The following is a 21,637-nucleotide window of genomic DNA, read 5'->3' as shown; positions in this document are numbered from 1 at the left end:
AAAAAAAAAAAAAAAGAAAGTAACTATGTGATTCATCTCACTGTGGTGGTAAACACCTTTAATCCCAGGACTCCAGAGCCAGAGGCAGGTAGATCTTGTATAAATTCCAGGCCACCCTGGTCTACATAAGACTCTGTCTCAAAAGAAAAAGAAGAAAAACCAAGAACAAAAAAGAAAAGGGGGGGGGGGGAGATGAGGAACATGTATTTGTTTATGTGTTAAAAGTTCATGCCAATCAAGAGAGACCTTGTTTCTTAACAAACAAAAGACCTAAAACATATGCAAACAATAAGTAAAATACAGTTTGCAAATCAACAATATAATAAGATTACATGAACCAAAGAATAGTTTTATTTCTATCTAACTACTGGAACAAATACTAAAATTTACTTAAATATCTACTCAACCATTTAAAATATCTACTATAAATATTATTAAGAAATCGTAGGGTCCATCGACATGGCTTAGTAGTTAAGGGCATGCAGTCCTCTTACAAAGGGCCAAAATTCAGTTCCAAGCATAGACATTTATGACACATGTAGACAAAATAAATAAATTACTGGGTCTGGAGCAAGGGCTAGGCAGTTAAGGGTATTTATTTGTGGCTGACTCTTCCAGAGCTGTCTCCCAGCACACCGGCCATGGGGCTCACATCTGCCTATAATTCCAGCTCAGTTCCAGGAGAGCAGATTAAAAGATTAGTGAAGGGCTACAAAACCTGTGAATTTGTTCTTTCTCTAATACTGCCTTAATTTTAAAAGAACAGTGGTGAGTAGTGACACATGTCAATGCAATCCTAACTAACAAGACGCTGAGGCAGGGGATTTCGAGTTTGAGGGCAGCATGGGTTATATGAAAATACTTATGAAAAATAAGAGAAGGATCTACTAGAGAAACACTTCCTACCAACATACAGCATACTATTTCTTTTGATGTTGTTCTACTTCATTTATTTATATACTAACGTGTGCATGTGTAAGCACAGACAGGTCACACTCACAGACCGATAGCAGAGGACAATTTGCATCTATTTGTTTTCTTCTACACACAAAAGAGTCCTGGAGATCAGATCATCAGGCTCCACACATGCCTTTACCCCTTACACCAATGGTTCTCAACCTTCCCAATGTTCCTCATGTTGTGGTGACCCCCAAACATAAAATTACTGTTGTCGCTGCTTCATAACTATAATTTTGCCACTGTTATAAATCATAATGTAAATATCTTGTGTGTTCCAATGGTCTTAGGCAACCCCTGTGAAAGGGTCATTTGCCTCCTACCCCCCAAAAGGAGAAGACTCACAGGATGAGAATCAGTGTCTTAAGCCATGTCACCAGTTCTACATCAGATTCTAGTTCAGGGATTCAGAAATCCCTCCCTTGACATGGCAATTTCTTTAAATTCACCAATTCTTTTTTTTTCTTTTAAAGATCTACTCATTTATTATATATAAGTACACTGTAGCTGTCTTCAGACACACAAGAAGAGGGCATTGGATCCCATTACAGATGGCTGTGAGCCACCATGTGGTTGCTAGGTTTTGAACTCAGGACCTCTGGAAGAGCAGACAGTGCTCTTAAAACTGCTGAGCTATCTCTCCTGTCCACATTCTCCAATTCTTGACTGAACTATAAAGTGCTATGAAAAGGGTTTTCAAAACAAAACAAGTTCAAATATTGACTTACCTACTAACATCTCAAAAAGGAAAACACCTACAGACCACCAATCACATTCTCGCCCATAGTAACCATCACCTCCTTGTGATTTCAGAACCTCAGGTGATATGTAATCGGGAGTTCCAACTGCTGTATCGCAATGCACCATGCCTGTCTGGGTAAACAACAGAATTAAAAAACAAAGCCAAACATCGAGGGTAACACACACAGTGACAACTGACTTATTATCAGACAGTGCCACGTATCACTTCCAATAGAACACAACTGCTGACGTGGCTTCAAGACTCGGGGATTATATACACCACTGAATGCATAGAAATATCTGCATCAGGGAGGCCAGGTATGAGTTTTCATCCATGGAAAATGGAAAAGGCAGTAGGCTCCCAAACCTACAGAAACTGACAACTTTTGTTGTTTATTTCACATACGTTCTAAAGTAAGGGGCTACAAAATGAGAGCTTAATGATATAACATGGGGAAAGGGAAAGAATCATTAGGGGGAAAGCAGCTTGCTGTTCTGGAAAGAAACAAAAGTGCTTACAATGGCAATGCACCACTCATCTTAGATATGGTATCAAGAACTGGTTCACAATTTATCATGAGCAGACTGAGAAAATGTATTAAATATTTAAACTAATCGCTTTTCGCCCTTTTGGCTAGGATCAAGTGTAAATATTTAAACTAAAAGACCAAAAAGGTTTGGTGCATCTTAGGTTTACATATTTCTAGTATGTAGCTGTGTTATCAACATATTTGGCAAAGTGATTCAACACCTTTACCTGCGTTCTGTTTTCTTGGGTAGTAAGATACTTTCTGTGAGTACCTTCTTAGAGAGTGTGTATGTATATGTATAACATGTACATGTGTGTGTGTTTAACATGTACATGTGTATATAACATGTACATATTCTTGTGTGTGTGTAAGCCATAGGTCAATGATGGCTGCCTTCCTCTATCACTCTTCTCCTTATTATCTGAGACAGTCTCTCAATGAACCTTGAGCTCAGTAACTGGCTGAGCTAGTGACCAGTTACTAGGAGATCTGAACTCAGACCTCATGCTTGACAGGTGAGCCATCTCCCTAGTTCAAGTGTCCTTTGGCAAAGATAAGAATCGTCCCTCCCGAGAGAGGAAGGGAGGAGAGTAAGAGAGCAAGCATGTAATGCAGTACACGTGCACAAAGCATCACAGTGCTCTCTGCTAAGTGAAATCACTCTAGCAAGGTAAAGCTACTAAGTTCTGTCTGACTTGTAAACATTCTCTATATCAATCCAAATGCCCTTCACGTCCTCTCTCTGCTAATGGTACATCACCACATTTCTCACAAGAAAGCTATAGAAATACTAGCATGCTAGGTAGACATTAGGGCTAGGGACATAGTTCAGTGCTAAGAGAGTGTGCCTAGTGTGCAAAGCCCAAGGTTCATTCCCCATTACTACACACTACTTCCACAACCAACAACAAAAAGCCTCCTTGGGGGAAAACAAAGTTCAATGTGTTTTGTGGACATGATTTGTACAAATGTTTAAATGCTATAAAGAAAGAATGTTAAACTGAGAAACTAATTTCAAAAATAGTAACTGAACCCAGGGTTTTTCGGAAGTCTAGACAAATACTGCACTACAGGGAAGGGAGTGCTCAGCTCCTACAATTACCATCCATCAACCACTACCCTGTACTTTACAGTTCTGTTAAAAACCAGGAGAGAGCTGGGCGTGGTGGCGCACGCCTTTGGTCCCAGCACTCGGAAGGCAGAGGCAGGCGGATTTCTGAGTTCGAGGCCAGCCTGGTCTGCAGGGTGAGTGCCAGGACAGCCAGGGCTACACAGAGAAACCCTGTCTCGAAAAACCAAAAAAAAAAAAAAAAAAAAAAAAAACCAGGAGAGACAAAAAAGGTAGAAAAAAATCCTCATAAAACCAGAGGAAGCTCCACATATAAAAAAGTGAAAGGTGGACTTTTTTTTCATGAGTAATATAACCATGATGAAAGGCCAAGAAAAAAACAATCCAAGGAGCTTTGGAAAAACTAGCTATCAGGACATCTTCAAATAAAAAAACAATCTATCACAGTAGTGAGGACAGCAATTATGAAACAATTTTAAACATACACTAGGGTTAAACAAGCTTTTTTTTAAAAAAAAAAAAAAAAAGCTATAATTAGCTAATACAAACCAGAGGGTGTTGCTTGGGGTTTTTTTTTTAGCCACTGAAAGAAATTACAAGAAGAGAAGAGAAAGACTAGACTGGACCCTATGGTGTTAGACTTCAACCAGATATATCAGTGTTAAGTAGTAGCACTTGACATATCATCTACAGAAACAGAGATTCAAATGTAAGCATCGGGGCATATGGCTAAATACTGGGTGTTATAGCCCATGCCTCCTAGCTCTATCCATTGACTGAGCCTGAAAATCATGATATGTTAGGAGCAATGAGCATATCTAGCAATCATACAGATACTACTAAGTACCATTTCTAATCAAAGAAATCAGAGCTTCTTGGAGTGGCTCTAGGGGTAAGGGGGAAAAAGGCAAGTTTTTAATATTCTATAGTATCAAAATGAAAGTCAATAAACTAAAGGATATGGAGCCAATGTATGGAAACTTCATAAAGTTAAGTAACACATTATGAAAGAACTATATGATAAATCAAAGCAACTTTAGAGCTATGAGGTACTGTCACATGATGGCACCAAGAGTCGTATTTTAAGAGGCTTCATATGAGTTTGAACAGGAAAACACAATGACTAGGCATTCATTTCCAAAGGTTACTCAAAATTACTTTCACTGGGGACTGGAGAGGTGGGTAAAAGTAGTTGGTGTGCACCAGTGAGAACCTGAATTTCAGTTCCTAGCAACCAATTTAAAAAGTCAGGATGAGGGGCGAAAACGCAGTGTTTGGGACAGGCAAAGCCCAGAGATTTACTGGCCAGCCAGTCTTGCCAAACAAGTGAGCTCCAGGTACAGTGAGAGACTTGGCTTCAAAAATAAAAGACAGATGGCTAGGGAGATGGCTCAGTAACTAGAAGTCCAAGCATAATGATAGCATATGATTTGAACCTGAGTTCAAATCCTACACACTCAAATAAAAAGCCAGATACGGTTGTATATGCTTGTAATCTCAGCACAGGGGGATGTGGCGAGGAGGAGGCAGGTCCTGGGGGATCACTGGTCAGCCAACCTAAATGACTAGTTGTGGCTCAGTGAGAGACTCTGTCTCAAGTTAATAAGGTAGCAAGTGATAGATATCTGACATCCTCCACCTAGGTTCCTTCTGGAGGTGCACAGGTATACACACACATACGTACGTATTCAAGCACATACAATCTAAATAAAATGAAATGGTGGAGACAGAAGACATTTAACATCCACTGCCAGCTTTTGCACATGCATTCATAGGCAAGTGTACCTGCACACACATGCATATGCCACAAATACAACCAAAAAAATCACTTTAAATGTAATAAGTTCAATGTTTTCTAAATAAATGTGATGATTTGTCATTGACAAAATATAGACCAAGAGAGTTTACTGAAAACTTAAAAATGGATCAATCAGAAGTCTTGTGTTTGTCTTATGAACAATTCAAAATGCCTCTTTACAAATGTAGAAAACAAAAATTTAAATGGAACTCACACTTTCATCTGCCCCTAACTGCACAAACCTGCCTAGCTGGATTGCCTTAGTTATTATTCCCTTCGGTACTGATTATTTTTATTATAAGTACAAAGGCTTTTTATCTCTATTATTGATTGATTGATTGATTGACTGATTGATTGATTGATGAGGGGCACACAAGCATAACTTGCAAGCGTTGGTTTTGTCTTCTCTCCATGTGAGTCCCAAGAAGGGACTTGGTGGCAAGTGCCTTTACCCACACTGATCATCCCACTGGCTGAAGCTATATAATATACTGGACGAAGCTGAAAATACAGAATACAGCAAGTATTACCATTTTCTTTTTCTTTCTTCTTCTTTTCTCTCTCTCTCTTTTTTTTTTTTTTTTTTTTTTTTTTTTTTTTTTTTTTTCTTTTTTTTTTCTCTCTCTCTCTTTTTTTTTTTTTTTTTTTTTTTTTTGGTTTTTCGAGACAGGGTTTCTCTGTGTAGCCCTGGCTGTCCTGGAACTCACTTTGTAGACCAGGCTGGCCTCGAACTCAGAAATCCGCCTGCCTCTGCCTCCCGAGTGCTGGGATTAAAGGCGTGCGCCACCACGCCTGGCTTTTTTCATTTTTTAAACGTACACTTTTGAGGAAAATAGAATTTTTCAGAATATAAGAAGAAAATCAGATATTAAAACTGATGGCATGAGGCTAGTGAGATGGCTCAGCAGTTAAAGAGCACCGACAGATCTCTCAGAGGCACATACAGGGATGGCTCACAACCATCTCCAGAAAACCCAATACCATCTTGTGGCCTCTGACATAATGTAAGAGAAAGTAAAGATCACTGAATGTCTATATTCAAGGATCAAAGGATGTCTATATTGCTGCCAGACTGTAACAACCTGAAGGGGTACAGAGTTTCTATCAATTTATCTTCTTCTTTAAATGCTGAAACTTATGAAGATCATTTTTTTGTAGATGTACACCACCAAGGCGGAGGTTAGATTTGGCCACTGAACTCTAGTCGGTCTCTAATGCAGATAGAGACAATTATAAAGGAAAGGTAAATAGTGACAAAAAAACTTGCAACAGCATTATTCATCTAACAATTACTAGAAAATTAAGAGTCCCATGTAATTAAAAAAAATCATGCCTGTGGGCATTCCAAATGTTTTTGTGCATGCATTGTTATTGTCGTTATAGTTGTTGTTGGTGGTGGTGGTGATTCTGTAAGGTTATGAAAACTATACCAAAGGTGAAATTTAGTCTCCTAGAGGCACAGATTACTTACAATTTACAAGCTATCTTCTAGACAACCCTGCCTCATCAGGAATTAACAGTACAGACAAGAAAGGACAAAATGTAAAATTACATAACCAAAACAAATCAGTAGCACGGTTATGTCTGAAGTTACTGTTATTGAACCAACACTGATACACAAGAGTTAGGTGTAAAGTGACTGACTTCTTTCTTCATTTTGTATCACCTCCTTTCTCAAAAAGAGAAAAAGCCACGGAAATAAAAATGTTGGTAAAAGTACTCCTGAACTTGAACTTAAATTTTGTAGCCCAATTCTATACACTTAGACCATTACTAACTAGTTTTGCTTGGTAACAGATGGTTGTCAAGAAGATAAATGAATTAATAGAAGTATTTTACACCTAGATGAATGAATAGTAAAGGATATATTCAAACAGTTTTTCTTGACACTTATGCCATTGTCAAAGCGAAATTCATTTTTATTCAAAATTGCAGAGTCCTGATTTGTATTTGTTACACACACCAAAAAAAACTAGGACTAAGCAGAAGGCTCAGCAGGTAAACGTGCTTTTGGCACAGCCTGGTGACCTGAGCACATCTCCAGAATCCATATGTAGTGGCAGAAGAAAACTGACCCCACAGCGTTGTCTTCTGACCTCCACATGTACAGCACTGCATGCACATGCTCTCTCGCTCTCTCATACACACACACACAATAAATATGGATAAACTTTTACAAAATAGCAGTTTTGTTGGCTTACTTACTTCATCCATTTTCATACATGTGCCAAAATCTGCTAACTTTAGATGTCCATGTTTATCCAATAGCATGTTATCAGGCTTCACATCTCTGTGTATTAAGCCCATGGAGTGTATCGCATCCAGTGCAAGCACTACTTCAGCAGTGTAAAACTTGGCCCACTTTTCAGGCACATCATAATTACTCATAAGGTTGACGAGGTCTCCACCTGGCATGTACTCCATCACCATGTACAGGTACCTGTCATCTTGAAAGGCACAGAAGAGCTGGAAAAGGAGGAAGAACAAAATCATACTAAAAACAAAGCCATTTACAAAATGAAACTCCCAAAACTATTATTACTAGTGAAAAAACAGACTACTTTACATGAAAATAGAAGTTAAAATTTATGAAATCCTTTACTTCTGGATCAGGCCTATTTAATAGGAAAATAGCAGAACAATTTTACATGGTTACTTTTCCAAACATACAATAAAATGTGCATATATGAATGTTTCCCTCACAGGAAACACAATGTAGGAAACTAAATAAAAAATGTTAAAAGCTATAATTGGAACAAAGGAGACAGTATTTCTCTGAAAACTAAACAAAGTATTGCTCATACCTTACACAGAAGAGATCTGGAGGTAGGAGCAGCTTAGAAACATCTAACAGATGCCAAATCAAAAGACAGAAGAAGTAAGTCCCATTTCAGTGAAAAAAAAAGTGAGTAATCAGTAGCCACACTTGGAGAACTAAATCCTTTTCTCTATTCGTTATCCTCTTATTCATGATAAGCAGCAAGCAGCACTGCCAGGCTACAGTATGTTGCCCCAGAAAGACGGAATAACCACAACACCCAAGAAAAGGTATCTCTATAGCCCACCAAACAACACAGGCCCCTGCAGCCCCTCCCTGGAAACAAGCAAGTAGAAATGGCAGTAACCAGACACTATTTAAATTATCAAGAGAGCCATTCTTTCTCAGTAGAAAATTTATTCAGCAGAATCAAAGATCAAAAGATAACAATATATGGAATGATTAACTTACAAAAAAGTGAATGAGATTTAAAGCTAAAAGTGGGACACGTCAGTGCTATCTTCTTTTTCCTCCTTTTTGAAACAAATTTCCTTATGTAGATCAAGTAGACCTCAAACTTAGAAAGAATCTCCTTGTGCAGTCTCCCAAGCGCTGGGATTACAGCTGTCTCCAACACATCAGCATCACTATCATTCTTTATTCAAGCAAATTATCATGGCCCGGAATTACACACATACACACAAAATACAACACTGTGAACTGTACACATCAGAGTTTCTAAACAATGGCTATGATTAACCAAACAAAAACAAAAAGGGATTTAAGGCTTAATCTTGTTTTTAACTTTACGTACATGTTTTGCCTATATGTACGTAAGTGCCCAATGTCTGTGGAGTCCAAAAAAGGGTGTTGGATCTCCTGGAACTGGAGTTACAGAATGTCAGAGGAGCTGCTATGTAGGGGCTGGTCAAATATGGTCCCCTTGAAAAGCAGACTAACTCTTAACTGATGCATCATCTCTATAGTCCCTGTACTGGCTAGTTTTGTGTCAACTTGACACAGCTGGAGTTATCACAGAGAAAGGAGCTTCAGTTGAGGAAATGCCTCCATGAGATCCAACTGTAAGGCATTTTCTCAATTAGTGATCAAGGGGGAAAGGCCCCTTGTGGGTGGGACCATCTCTGGGATGGTAGTCTTGGTTCTATAAGAGAGCAGGCTGAGCAAACCAGGAGAGGCAAGCCAGTAAAGAACATCCCTCCATGGCCTCTGCATCAGCTCCTGCTTTCTGACCTGTTTGAGTTCCAGTCCTGACTTCCTTTGGTGATGAACAGCAGCATGGAAGTGTAAGCCAAATAAACCCTTTCCTCCCCAACTTGCTTCTTGGTCATGATGTTTGTGCAGGAATAGAAACCCTGACTAAGACAGTCCCCCTCAACATCACTTTTTTTTTGGTTTTTTGGTCTGCTTGTGGACGTTGTACATCGTGGTGCGGAGCCTAGTGCGCACCACGATGTACAACGTCCACAAGCAGGGCTCGGCACTGTGAGAGGCCATGGAAGGCCATTGGTGAAGGTGCAGCCTCAGTTGCAATTGAAGGCCCAGGACTGAAGGGGTCATGCAGTGTTTTGGAGATGCCAGTACCATGAGATGACCACCAAGAGCAGCAGCAGCAGTGGAGTACAGGTATCTGGAGCCTAGAGGATGACGCGTGTGCTACAAAGGGCATGGCTGGACAAGTGACCCAAGCCCTTGGAGGAGCCCAGAAGATCGTGAGTTGAATCCCAGACATTGGACGGTTGGAGATTGACTTTTGCTTTTGATTGTGACTGTGCCCTGATATTTTCCCTCTTGAAGGAAGACACTGTTTTAGTGGAGCCCACAGTTAAGAGACTTTTAATTGTAAAGAGACTTTGGATTTTAAGAGATGGATATTTTAAAGAGATTGAAAATTTAAGAATATGTAAAGACTGTGGGACTTTTAAAGTTATTTAGATCTTGGGGATGAATAAGAATGTAAGAGTTGAGGCTTACTAGTGATGTTTGTGTGTCAAGTTGACAAGGGGTCAATTGTACTGGCTAGTTTTGTGTCAACTTGACACAGGCTGGAGTTATCACAGAGAAAGGAGCTTCAGTTGAGGAAATGCCTCCATGAGATCCAACTGTAAGGCATTTTCTCAATTAGTGATCAAGGGGGAAAGGCCCCTTGTGGGTGGGACCATCTCTGGGATGGTAGTCTTGGTTCTATAAGAGAGCAGGCTGAGCAAACCAGGAGAGGCAAGCCAGTAAAGAACATCCCTCCATGGCCTCTGCATCAGCTCCTGCTTTCTGACCTGTTTGAGTTCCAGTCCTGACTTCCTTTGGTGATGGAAGTGTAAGCCAAATAAACCCTTTCCTCCCCAACTTGCTTCTTGGTCATGATGTTTGTGTAGGAATAGAAACCCTGACTAAGACAGTCCCCCTCAACATCACTTTTTTTTTGGTTTTTTGGTTTTTTGAGACAGGGTTTCTCTGTGTAGCCCTGGCTGTCCTGAAACTCACTCTGTAGACCAGGCTGGCCTCAAACTCAGAAATATGCCTGCCTCTGCCTCCCGAGTGCTGGGATTAAAGGTGTGTGCCACCACTGCCCAGCTCAACATCACTTTTAAAAAGCAGTACTTTTTAAATGGCACAGCTACTATGTGACCTTAAAAAAAATCTCCACACTGCCTCTTTCAAGCAAGGTATGAAACTCCAGCTCATTTAAGCACTTTAGAGCACACACTGGTACATGGTTAATCTTACTCATCTTCCTTGCTCAAAAACATCAAAAACATTAGATACTGGAGTTAAATACCATGTACAAAAGCAAAGCTGGTGGTGTATATAATAGAAAAAGAAGCAATATTATGAAACAGAATTAGGAAACACTAACAATATATACTATAGAAAATATATAAAGGACTATAGAATTTTAAAGATGCTTACTATAGAAAACTTTTCTCCCATTTAAGACAGGCTGAGAATGTCACGTGAGGCCTAACTAACCTCAGTATGTACAAATCAATCTAATGACAGGATGAATTCAGAGTGGCATAGTGGCTGATCATGTAAAATCTCTATATAAAATGATTAAGAAAGAAAGAGTTTCAAGTAATAATTTTTATATGCCGTGTCTATATAGCTATTCCACCAAGAAACACTAAACAAGCATACTGAATCATGTCTAGTAAAAAATAATTACACTTTTTACTATGTGAACAAAGCACACAAAACAGTCTTCTGAATAGGCACCTTAACACAAAAAGTTCTTATGCTTACCTGAACTACCCAGGGACTGTTGGCAAAGGCCATAATATCTCTTTCTTCCCAGAAAAAAGCAGAGTCTGATCTTTTTATCATTTCAAATTTACTAAGAAGCTTCATTGCATACACCTTCTGTGATGCCTTATGACGAACCTGTGGGTTAAAAACAAACAAACAAAATGAGCAATACTTTAGTTGCATAAGGAGAATGATGGTGCTGCAATGCTAACAAACTGACCCTTAGCCAAGTAGATGTATGTAATACCCTGTTTCCAGGTAAGCCTCCAGAGCAGAAGTATGACACTTACCAGAGAGAACATATGTAAGGGCCCAAATATTTCAGGAAATATACCTTTTAATTAAAGTCAAATAAGCAACTATCTTATTTCAGCTAAATAAATCCCCTCAGATTCTTTTTTTCCCCACATGTTCCCAACAGGTTAACTGCTAGTCAAGTAGCATATGAAAAACCTCATGGGAATTTTTCTTTTTGGTCATGTCCACAGCAAATGAGAAACTGCATTCTAAAAGCCTTGGTAATGACCATTTTCCCTCAGATTCTTTAAGCTAACCATGTTTTAAAACAATAAGATACTATATTTAGCAGGCAATTTTTAAGAAATGTTTACTAAGGGGGAAAACATCTCTTTTAGTCTGAAACATCAGTGTTTATGTATATGTGTTGTATTTGTGGGGTGCATGTCGCTCACTATATGAACATTAATAATCTACTAGGTTAGTTTGTAAGAGATAACCTGAAAGCCGGGCGTGGTGGCGCACGCCTTTAATCCCAGCACTTGGGAGGCAGAGGCAGGCGGATTTCTGAGTTCGAGGCCAGCCTGGTCTACAAAGTGAGTTCCAGGACAAGCCAGGGCTACACAGAGAAACCCTGTCTCAAAAAAAAAAAAAAAAAAAAAAAAAAAAAAAAAAAAAAAGAGATAACCTGATTTTATTAATTCATTCTCCTTTGTTCCTAAGTATCTGTTTAAAAGATAGAAAACACACACACACACAACTAACAATATAGTTACTTGATCAATTCCTATTGTGCTTAAGTAAGAATAAGATCTATTTTTTAAAAAAGATTTATTTATTTTATGTAAAGTAACTACACTGTCACTCTCTTCAGACACACCAGAAGAGGGCATCAGATCCCTTTACAGATGGTTGTGAGCCACCATGTGGTTGCTGGGAATTGAACTCAGAACCTCTGGAAGAACAGTTAGAGCCATTAAGAGCTGAGCCATCTCTACAGCTCCTATAACCATATTTATTTCCCAGAATATACCAAAGTATCACAAAGAAGAAATATAGAGTCTAAGTTATAGCAGCTAACACATACTGTATAATAATAAATAACAACTGGTAACGTATACAAAACTGAAACATCCAAACTTTATTCTTGAATGTGTATCTATTTCCTGCAGTTAGTTGGTAAATGGCTGTTCCATCACTCAAGCTGTTCAAGGTTAAGAATTCCTTTGTCAGAGAATCATACAGTTCTACCTTTAACTTGTTTCTAATCCAGCCATATCTAGCTATTCCCACTGCTGCCAACCAGGTCCAACACCTTTTACTCCAATTGCTAGCAAAATCTCAACTGGTTGTACTCTTCTATATCCACTCAGTCTAATGAACCATACAAACCAACCAATTCTGGTCCTCAGCTTGTCTCTTTTGCATGTGCTGTTCCTCTGTGGAAAGCTCTTTTCCCTGAGTTCAGTTCCTGACTCCTTCAAATCCCAGTTCAAATACTGCCTTCTCATGAACACCTACTCTGATCAAGGTACTTTACCTCTAAGCCACTATCTCCCTCTCCTGCCAGCATGTCCCTAACTCATTCACTCTTCCTTGTTCTTGCTCCATTTCACTTACTGATCTTATATCTTTTAAAGAACAACGTATGTCCTATCTCTCAGCACCAGAATTTAATCCAATGAAGATAAGATTTGTGCCTATTACAGAGTATGTGCCAGATACACGACTGTGTTTGGATATGTTACCTTAATCTTTGCTTTAGTCCCAGTGAGGTATCTTATCTACCTGTCAGAATGGCAAATATAAGGCACAGAGAATTCAATCTGCCTGGGGACTATAAAGGTGGCAAGCTGAGACTGAAATGCACTCTGCATCCATAGTGTTTACTACTTCTACATCTCTAAACTTGAAGTTAGCATCACCCACCTCAAACATAGCCAGATTTCATGCCAGCCCAATATCCCAGCCCACCTGAGGTTCTCTCTCTCTCTCTCTCTCTCTCTCTGGAAAGCTCAGCAGCATTTGGTCTCAGGGTTGGAGGAAGAAGCTAAGAAAAGATGAAGCTCTTAACCACAATGCCTAGAGTCCTGGCTAGCCCAAAGCCACCTTCCCAATTTAAACCTTGTCCTTTTGTTCTTGTTCATACTTTAAGCACAACTATCTGCTTTTAGTCCCTTTAATATAAGAATGAACCTTTCCTCTTTACATATTTTCATTAGAAAAACCTATCAGTCCCTGACCACCTCTCATCCAAGGACATGGCTTCTTTTCCACTCACTGAAATGTGAAACTCCCCAAAGAAGCTTCCTCTGTCTACCCAATCAAATTAAGAACCTTGCTGGGGCCAAGTAAGAAATACTTTCTTAAAAACCATCAAGAATCTCATCATTTCCTCACAACTTCAACTTCATTGGCTTTCTTCCTTCAACCTGTAATTTTTTGGATGTTTGTTACTTATTGCCGGTTCCCCAGAGGGTACCGCAGACTCAAGAAAAAAGAAAAAGTCATGCCTATTTTGACCTCTATTAATCCCAGTGACAAGTTCAATGACAATACTGACAACAAAATAATTTTATGGTTGAGTATCATCACAACCTGAAGAACTATTAAAGGGTCACATCACAGCATTAGGAAGGTTGAGGACCACTGCTCTAGAACATAGTTCCTCCTCTAATATGTATCAGCTGCATGTCCAGGAAATTTGCTATTTTATAACTATAATTTTGCTACTGTTAATATAAATATTTGAAATGCAGGATATCTTGATGTGTGACCCCTATGAAATGGTCACAAATCACTGATCTAAGTAAGCCCCACTCTACTGGTACTTAACAAAGCCTAATAGTAAATCTAAACATCAAAAGGGAGCAGTTTAGCTAGAGGCTGAGTCACGTCAAGGTGAAAGGACTCGATAGCAATGCCTTGCTCTTTCCATACACCGATTCTGACAAAGTAAAAAACTGAGCCTCCACAAATCAAGGATGGCCAACCAGTAAGTCACTGAACAGACTATCAGAATGAAAACTAACATTCTTCAAAGAGATTAATAAGCTCAAACTCTCTACTCCATAGCTACAAGATCTAGCAAATAATTTAAAACTTACTAAAGAGATAAAAAGGAAAACATGAGTTATAAATAAGAAAAAAGAAGTCAAAAGAAAATGTTAGGTCTAGCTTTAAATTTTTCTTACAAATAAGTGTAAAAGACATAAGTGAAAATAGCTCTTAGAAATATGTTTAAATAAAATGGAAATAATAGAAATCAATTAGAAATTCTATAACTAAAAAAATATATAGTAACAAATGAAAACTTTAGAAGGGCTAAACAAGAACAGTGATTAAAAAGTGAGTAATCAGCTGGACAGTGGTGGTGCACCCCTTTAATCCCAGCATTCAGGAGGCAGAGCAGGCAGATCTGTGAGTTTGAGGCCAGCCTGGTCTACAGAGTGGGTTCCAGGACAGCCAGGGCTACACTCTCTAGAGAAGCCCTGTCTTGAAGCAGGGGGTGAGGGTGTGTGTGAAAAATTTAGTGAATCTGAGCATAAATAAATTTGAATAAATGAATGTGATCAAACTAGGGCCATCCAAGATAATTTTAAGCTAAGATATATGTGAGTATAATGGACTAAATATACCCATTAATGAATTATCAAACAACTAACAAGCAAGACATAAACTCACATGGTTTAGATATAAACCAGACAGGCTGAAGATTAAAGAAAAAGCAAACATATTTGCCATGGAAAACAGTAAGGATAAAATGTTACAATAGGAATAAATGTATATAATAAAACAAACTTGGAGCAGACAGTCTTTATCTGAATGAAAGACCTAAGAGGCAGAACAGCTGGGGTTTTTTTGGGTTCCAGGCCAGCTCGAAATTCACACATAACAAGTCCTATACTTGAGGGGGAGAGAACAAAGGGGCACACAATTCTAAATGTTTGCACCTTTAATAAATGAACTTGAAAATTCATGAACCAAAAACTAACAGAATTAGAGAAAGAAAAACTATGAATCTCTATTTTCTGCTGGAAAAGTTAACACTCTGTGTCAGTAAACATTCTCACATCATTTCTCCTTTTAAAATGTTTTGAAATCTGAAGTATTTTGAAATGGTGTAACATTACAATGAAAATGGTAAGTCCAAGAGGTAACTATGTGGTAACAAGAGCTGTAGCTTATATTCATCTTCTGAGTTGTTACTAGGCAATAACAGCAATCAATCCTTATAGATCTCCATAGTGACATAAAGTTAATAAAACAGTAAACATTTATTTATGCACCAGAAAAAAATATGAGAACACAGAGCAGAAGTCAAGGATTAAAGGATGACAGGTGTAAAGGTAGAAAACTATACCACAGCAAGCATACTAGCTTTCTAATTGACTTGTGTTCAATAACCAGATTAACTCAAAGTAAATAATCATCAAAAAGCTAGGAACACATTTTTAGAAGTTGTTAACACACTCCCTATGTATATTTACACCATCCTTCAAGCCTTAACTTACTCTAAAAACAAATTGAATTTTGTATGCTCTCTAACTTCATTAGAAAAAATAATCCACAGAGCATTAAGAGTCAATTAATTTCTGTTATTATTTTCATTATTTATACTTAGACCATGACATACAAAATTCTGATAATTTTGCTGTACAGTGGAGCTAAAAGTTATCTATTAACTGCTGGAAAGAAGACAGTGAAATAAAAAGTATACACTGTAGCCCTAAGTCCTAAGAGGACTTCTGAATGAGAAAATGTTTACTGTCTTCACTGGTGGTGCAGTTACTCTCCAGTCTATAGTTCCCTGTGCGCTAGACAATCTCACAGATGTGCTGTTTGCAGCCTGGCTTTCTAAGCTGCTTTCAAGGGAAACATGCTTTCACTGTGGAACTGCCCAGTGGGTGGCACAATGATGAACTGGTCAATTCAACACACTGCTACTCTTTCTATGCAGTATCTATAAGACTTTGAACACATTAAGAATATTTTGACTATAAGGCTGAATTTCATTTAAACGCTGGGCTAGGACAATTACTGGCTCACAGCACAAGGTAGGAATCACTACTTCTCATCTCTGATATAACTCACAGACATTAGACTTATTCATGCCAAATGTCTACACCATACCTTTAAAATTCATTAGCAGTGATGTGACAAAGTAGTAATAATAAAGTGCTGCTACTTTAGGAAAGCTGATTTCCACTCATCTTCCTCTGAGGATGTCTCTGAGTAATTCTATCATAAGCTCCCTCAGCATCTCTGTAGACTCCCCTTTATTCTCCAGCTCCTTCTCCTCTATTCAATATAGATGGACAAATATATGAACAAACAGACATAGTAGCTATTAATTATCACACTGAACAGTAATGTTTAAAAACATGGATTCAGATGTAAACAAACCTAGGCAAAAGCAGAGATATTTATGAACTAGGTGACAAATTTACTTAATTCCTCTAAATTACAAAGCAAAGACAAAATGAAAGTTAATGACTATAAATTTAGCATACAGAATACAGTCAATAAAAATTACCTAACTCCACCACGAACAGAATAAGGTTCGTTCTAATATGAAGTTATGCATGTGTCCCTGTTACTAGTCTTCGTACTTAGAGGACCAAAAACAAAAAACAAAAAAGCAAAACACTTCTCTTATCAGTTCTATTGGTTATTAAAAAAAAAAAACTGTCAAATTCCTTGCTTTTAAATTTAAAAATACATTGAATACAAAACATCATCCAATTGAGTATATACGTGTGCAGGAGGAAAAAAGCACCCTCCCCTTAAAAAGGGAGAAAGATACAAAACATTAACCATGGCTATACCCTAACTGATGGAATTCAAGCGACTTCTCTTGTCTCCACACCACATACTTTCTACAGTTAAAATGTACTTCTTTGTAAGACACACGGACAGACAGACTGACTTAAACAGATGTCAGATTTCTAAATGAAGCTTACCAACATGCTTAGGATATTCTTGGAACGCTGTTGATAACTTTATAATCATTCTTTCTAAGACATGTCATTTGAGGCTTTCAAATTTATTTTTTACTAATAAAATTATATTTTTATAAGAAAATTCAATTTGTATATTAGACTAACCTGGAGTAATGTCTGATGTTAATGAAGCCTCCACCAAAGATGCAAGTAATACAATGTCCTCATGCTTTCTGTTATGGCAGCCAAGACTGAATAGCAGATACAAGGACTATGAAAACATCAGAAGGAGGGAGTAATTTTTACAGCTCAGAAAGAACCTTATAAAGAGTAAAGATCCAGCTTTACATTAAAAAAAAAAAAAAAAACTGAGTTCACATGTACCGTATTAGAGAACCACATATGCATTTGCATACATGCAGTGCAGGAATGAACTGACAGTGGCTATATGGGAAAGACTGCTCTTTTCTCTCTGCTTCTCCAGATACTCTTTTAAGCTATGTTCTTCATTGAAGAAAACAGTATCCTGGGGTATGGATGAATCTTTTTAGATGAAGAGTATCAATTACTGGTAAGAGGGTCAAATATTTGAAAGATACAGTTCTTGTTTTAAAAAAATATAGTGTAAAGAAATCAAAATATCAACACACAAACTACAAGGTAAGACATAATATTACAAATAAAATAACATTAATTAAGATATGGAGAAGAAATTTCACTCAGACAGAATGTTAAAACAAGAGAAACTGTTAATTTCCAAAATTTTCCTTTAAAACGAGCACTGAGAGGCATAGTTTAAAAAAAAAAAATAAATAAATAAAACTAGGAGTAAAAGGCACATAGGGAAACAAAGCACACAGTGAGCTTGCCGAGAATAGACAGCTAAGAATCGTGTGTGTGTGTGTGTGTGTGTGTGTGTGTGTGTGTGTGTGTGTGTAAGTGGACGTGACTGCAGTGCCTGCAGAGGCCAGAAGAGAGCATCAGATCCCCAAGAGCTGGAGATGAAGTTATGACACCAGCAAGAGTGGTGGCAAGCACTCTGGCATCCTCAACTTTACCTGTTAGGCCATCTCTCCAGCCCCATGAATGCTGACATTTCAAAAGAGGTCCCAGAATGCCAGAATAAAGGTATCATACTAATTTTAAAAACTAAGCAGAAAGGGATTCACAGTTACATGACATCTAGAATTGTCTTTCATTAACTCAACATAGGTAGAGGCAGAAATAATGAAAACCAACTCATATGATATCAAAGCCCCTAAAGTTGACTCAATGTTCCTACACCAGGATCGGGAATAGATGTGGTACCTAAGAATATAAAGATATAAAACTATGAGGAAATGTCTCCAAATAGTGACATCAGTCCAGGTGAGCATACACAAAACAAATACACAGAATATTTAATACACATGGTCTTGATATTCTCTCCATTAGTATTTCACAACTTGAGATCAACACTACTTTGATGAAACACCAAGCAGAACAGGAATAGAAAGCAGAGGTTCATATATGAGATAGCTTGGATGAAAGTAAAGCAATGAATACTGAGAAAAGGAGAGACTAAGTTTAAAAACACAAACTATAGCATTGTCTAAAAAATTAAACAAAGGGATGAAGAAAAACATTAATTATGACTCTGTGTGTCTGTGTGGCTTGAATAGCTTGGGAAAAAGAGAAGCAAGTGCTCTTTTAACTGCTGAGCCATCCCTGTAGTCACTATTGTTTTTAATTATTATTACTCTGTGTGTGTTTGTGTGCGCGCGCGCACGCACGTGTTTGGGCGGGTGGCCGCTAAAGCACACATACTTTGGAGATAAGAGGGCAACTTTATAGAGTCACCTCTCTCTCTGCTTCCACCTTTATGCAAGTTCAAAGAATTAAATTTAGATTGCCAGCCTTACCCGCTAAGCCATCTTGCAAGTCAGGAAAGTTTTTTGTTTTTTGTTTTGTTTTGTTTTGTTTTTGTTTTTGTTTTTTGAGACAGGGTTTCTCTGTGTAGCTCTGGCTGTCCTGGAACTCACTCTGTAGACCAGGCTGGCATCAACTCAGAAATCTGCCTGCCTCTGCCTCCCAAGTGCTGGGACCACGCCCGGCTTCAGGGAGGATCTTTAACTGACACTTTTGCAACAGACTCAAATGTTTCTAATGATCAAAATATGTAAGATATCAATAAGCTGGTTCCCAAACCTTCCAAAAACTGATATGAAAAGAAATTTCTGGGGCTGGAGAGATGGCTCAGAGGTTAAGAGCACTGGCTGCTCTTCTAGAGGTCCTGAGTTCAATTCCCAGCAACCACATGGTGGCTCACAACCATCTGTAATGGGATCCAATGCCCTGTTCTGGTGTGTCTGAAGACATGACAGTGTACTAATATACTTAAATTAAATAAAATCTTTAAAAAAAAAAAAGAAATTTCTGTTGTTTTCCATGAAATCTGATATTGCCAATGTGGCCCTATGTAAGTACTTATGCATATCTAAAAATCAGTAAAACCTGATTATTTAAAAGTAAAGGCCACTTAAGACACCTGACAAGAAAGTTAACAATCATCCCACTACTCAGAGTCAGAACCACACTAAGGGACACGAATATTCAATCCAAAGTATTAGCATAAATATTCTAAGGTTACATTGCTACTAATGCTACTCCAACCTGAGAGAACTAAAACCTGGATGACAGAAACCAATATCCTGTAGCTAGAAAGAGCGGTTGTCAACACTTATTCTTCTTTCTCAGTATTAGATACTCCACACAAAAATGTCTATTAACATTTTACTACTGAGGTCATAGGCCCTAGAGGGGAAGCTACTCCTTTTTCCTTTATTAATTCTTTTTTAACTGTAATTTAAAAATTTTTATGGATATGGGTGTTTTGCTTGCATATATGTCTGTGCACCACGTGAGTGCAGTGCCCTGAGTCCACAAGAGGGTGTCAGATGCCTGGCCACTAGAGTTACAGACAGTGTGAGGAATCAAACCTGTGTCCACTGGTTAAGAGCAACCAATGCTCTTAACCACTAAGCTCCCTCTCTAGCCTCCCCTCCCACACCCAACATTTTTTTTTAATAACTTTCTTTATTTTACGTATGTAAGTGTATTGCTGATGTGTGTGTGTGTGTGTATACCATGTGTGTGCAGTGCTTGTGTTGAGGATAGAAGAGGGCATTGAATCCCTAGAACTGAAGGTACAGACCCCATTATTATGCTAGAAGCTGAACCAGTGTCCTCTGGAACAGCAGCAAGTGAACTGCTGAGCCATCTCTCCAGCTCCATACTGTTGTTGACTCCAGAACCTTCTTATATGCTATGGCATTTCAGTGACATATCAAATTACTCTTAGAATGAAAACTTATTTGTAGAAATTTGTTAACATTGTCCTCTGTGGTAACCTAACCTACTTTCAACTTAACCAGATAAAGTATTTCACACAGAAAGAAGAAATTGTGCTATCATGAAACTTCCTTTTACTAATCTCTAAAATCAAAACAAATACACTATAAAGATGTGTTAAATTGGAACATTTTCCCTGTATATCCACCATACTAATTTACTACATGCAAATCAACTTCAAAAGGCTGTACAGATGAAAGAAACATGTGAATGTTTTCTTTAAAATCTTATTCCTTTTAAAGAGTCCCTGTCTAAAATAACAGAGGCAAAAGCAAAGCCAAACAAATTAAGACATAAGATCTAGGGTCAGACACCAGATTAATATAGTATTTTTTTTATTTTTAAAAATACCTGATTTTGGCTAACAGCAATAACAAAAATAATATTTTATACCTTTATATTTTCCATCTATTCCTTTGACATACTGCATTATAATGACCACAATAGCAAGAAAGAGTAACAGCTCTGACATTAAAACATGGGAAGTTGGGACAAGGCATGGTGGGTGGTACATGACTTTAATCCCAGTACTCAGGAGTCAGAGGCAGGCAGATGTCAGTAAGTTGTAGGTTAGCCTGGACTACATAGTGAGACCCTGTCTCAGAACAAAACAGTACCAGGTTGACTGGGTTGTTTCTCAGATGATTAAGTGTGCTTGCCTAGCATATGTGAGGCCTTGGGCTAGGTCTGAACACCATGTAAAAGAAAGCACGAGGAAACATGTCTGTAATCCAGCACCTATGAAGTTGGAAGCAAGAGGATCGGAAATTCGAGGTCCATCCTCAACTACACACTGAATTCCAAACCAGCCTAGAATGTAGAAGAGCCTGTCTAAAAGAACCAAACATGCCAGGTGTGGTGGTGCACGCCTTTAATCCCAGCACTTGGGAGGCAGAGGCAGGCAGATTTCTGAGTTTGATGCCAGCCTGGTCTACAGAGTGAGTTCCAGGACAG

The 21,637-nt window shown here is 38.3% G+C and overlaps 1 protein-coding gene and 1 non-coding gene across 3 annotated transcripts in view; both read right to left on the bottom strand.

Moving 5' to 3' along the window:
* Rock2 (Rho associated coiled-coil containing protein kinase 2) overlaps positions 1-21,637 on the bottom strand; it is a 93,857-nt gene that overhangs the window by 37,463 nt on the left and 34,757 nt on the right. For both annotated transcript variants that reach the window (XM_029484847.1, XM_021178715.2), the window contains exons 4-6: positions 11,112-11,249; positions 7,301-7,561; positions 1,686-1,830 (exon numbers count right to left, since the gene is read on the bottom strand). In XM_029484847.1, the coding sequence (XP_029340707.1) occupies positions 1,686-1,830; positions 7,301-7,561; positions 11,112-11,249 (544 nt within the window). The remainder of the gene's footprint in view (positions 1-1,685; positions 1,831-7,300; positions 7,562-11,111; positions 11,250-21,637) is intronic.
* Positions 11,521-11,642, bottom strand: LOC115032841. Its single transcript, XR_003838501.1, has one exon. It is a non-coding gene; the product is annotated as a small nucleolar RNA SNORA32 (small nucleolar RNA).

The sequence above is a fragment of the Mus caroli genome, chromosome 12, assembly GCF_900094665.2.
Source record: "Mus caroli chromosome 12, CAROLI_EIJ_v1.1, whole genome shotgun sequence".
Classification (NCBI taxonomy): domain Eukaryota; kingdom Metazoa; phylum Chordata; class Mammalia; order Rodentia; family Muridae; genus Mus; species Mus caroli.
This window is presented reverse-complemented; position numbering and strand designations above follow the sequence as displayed.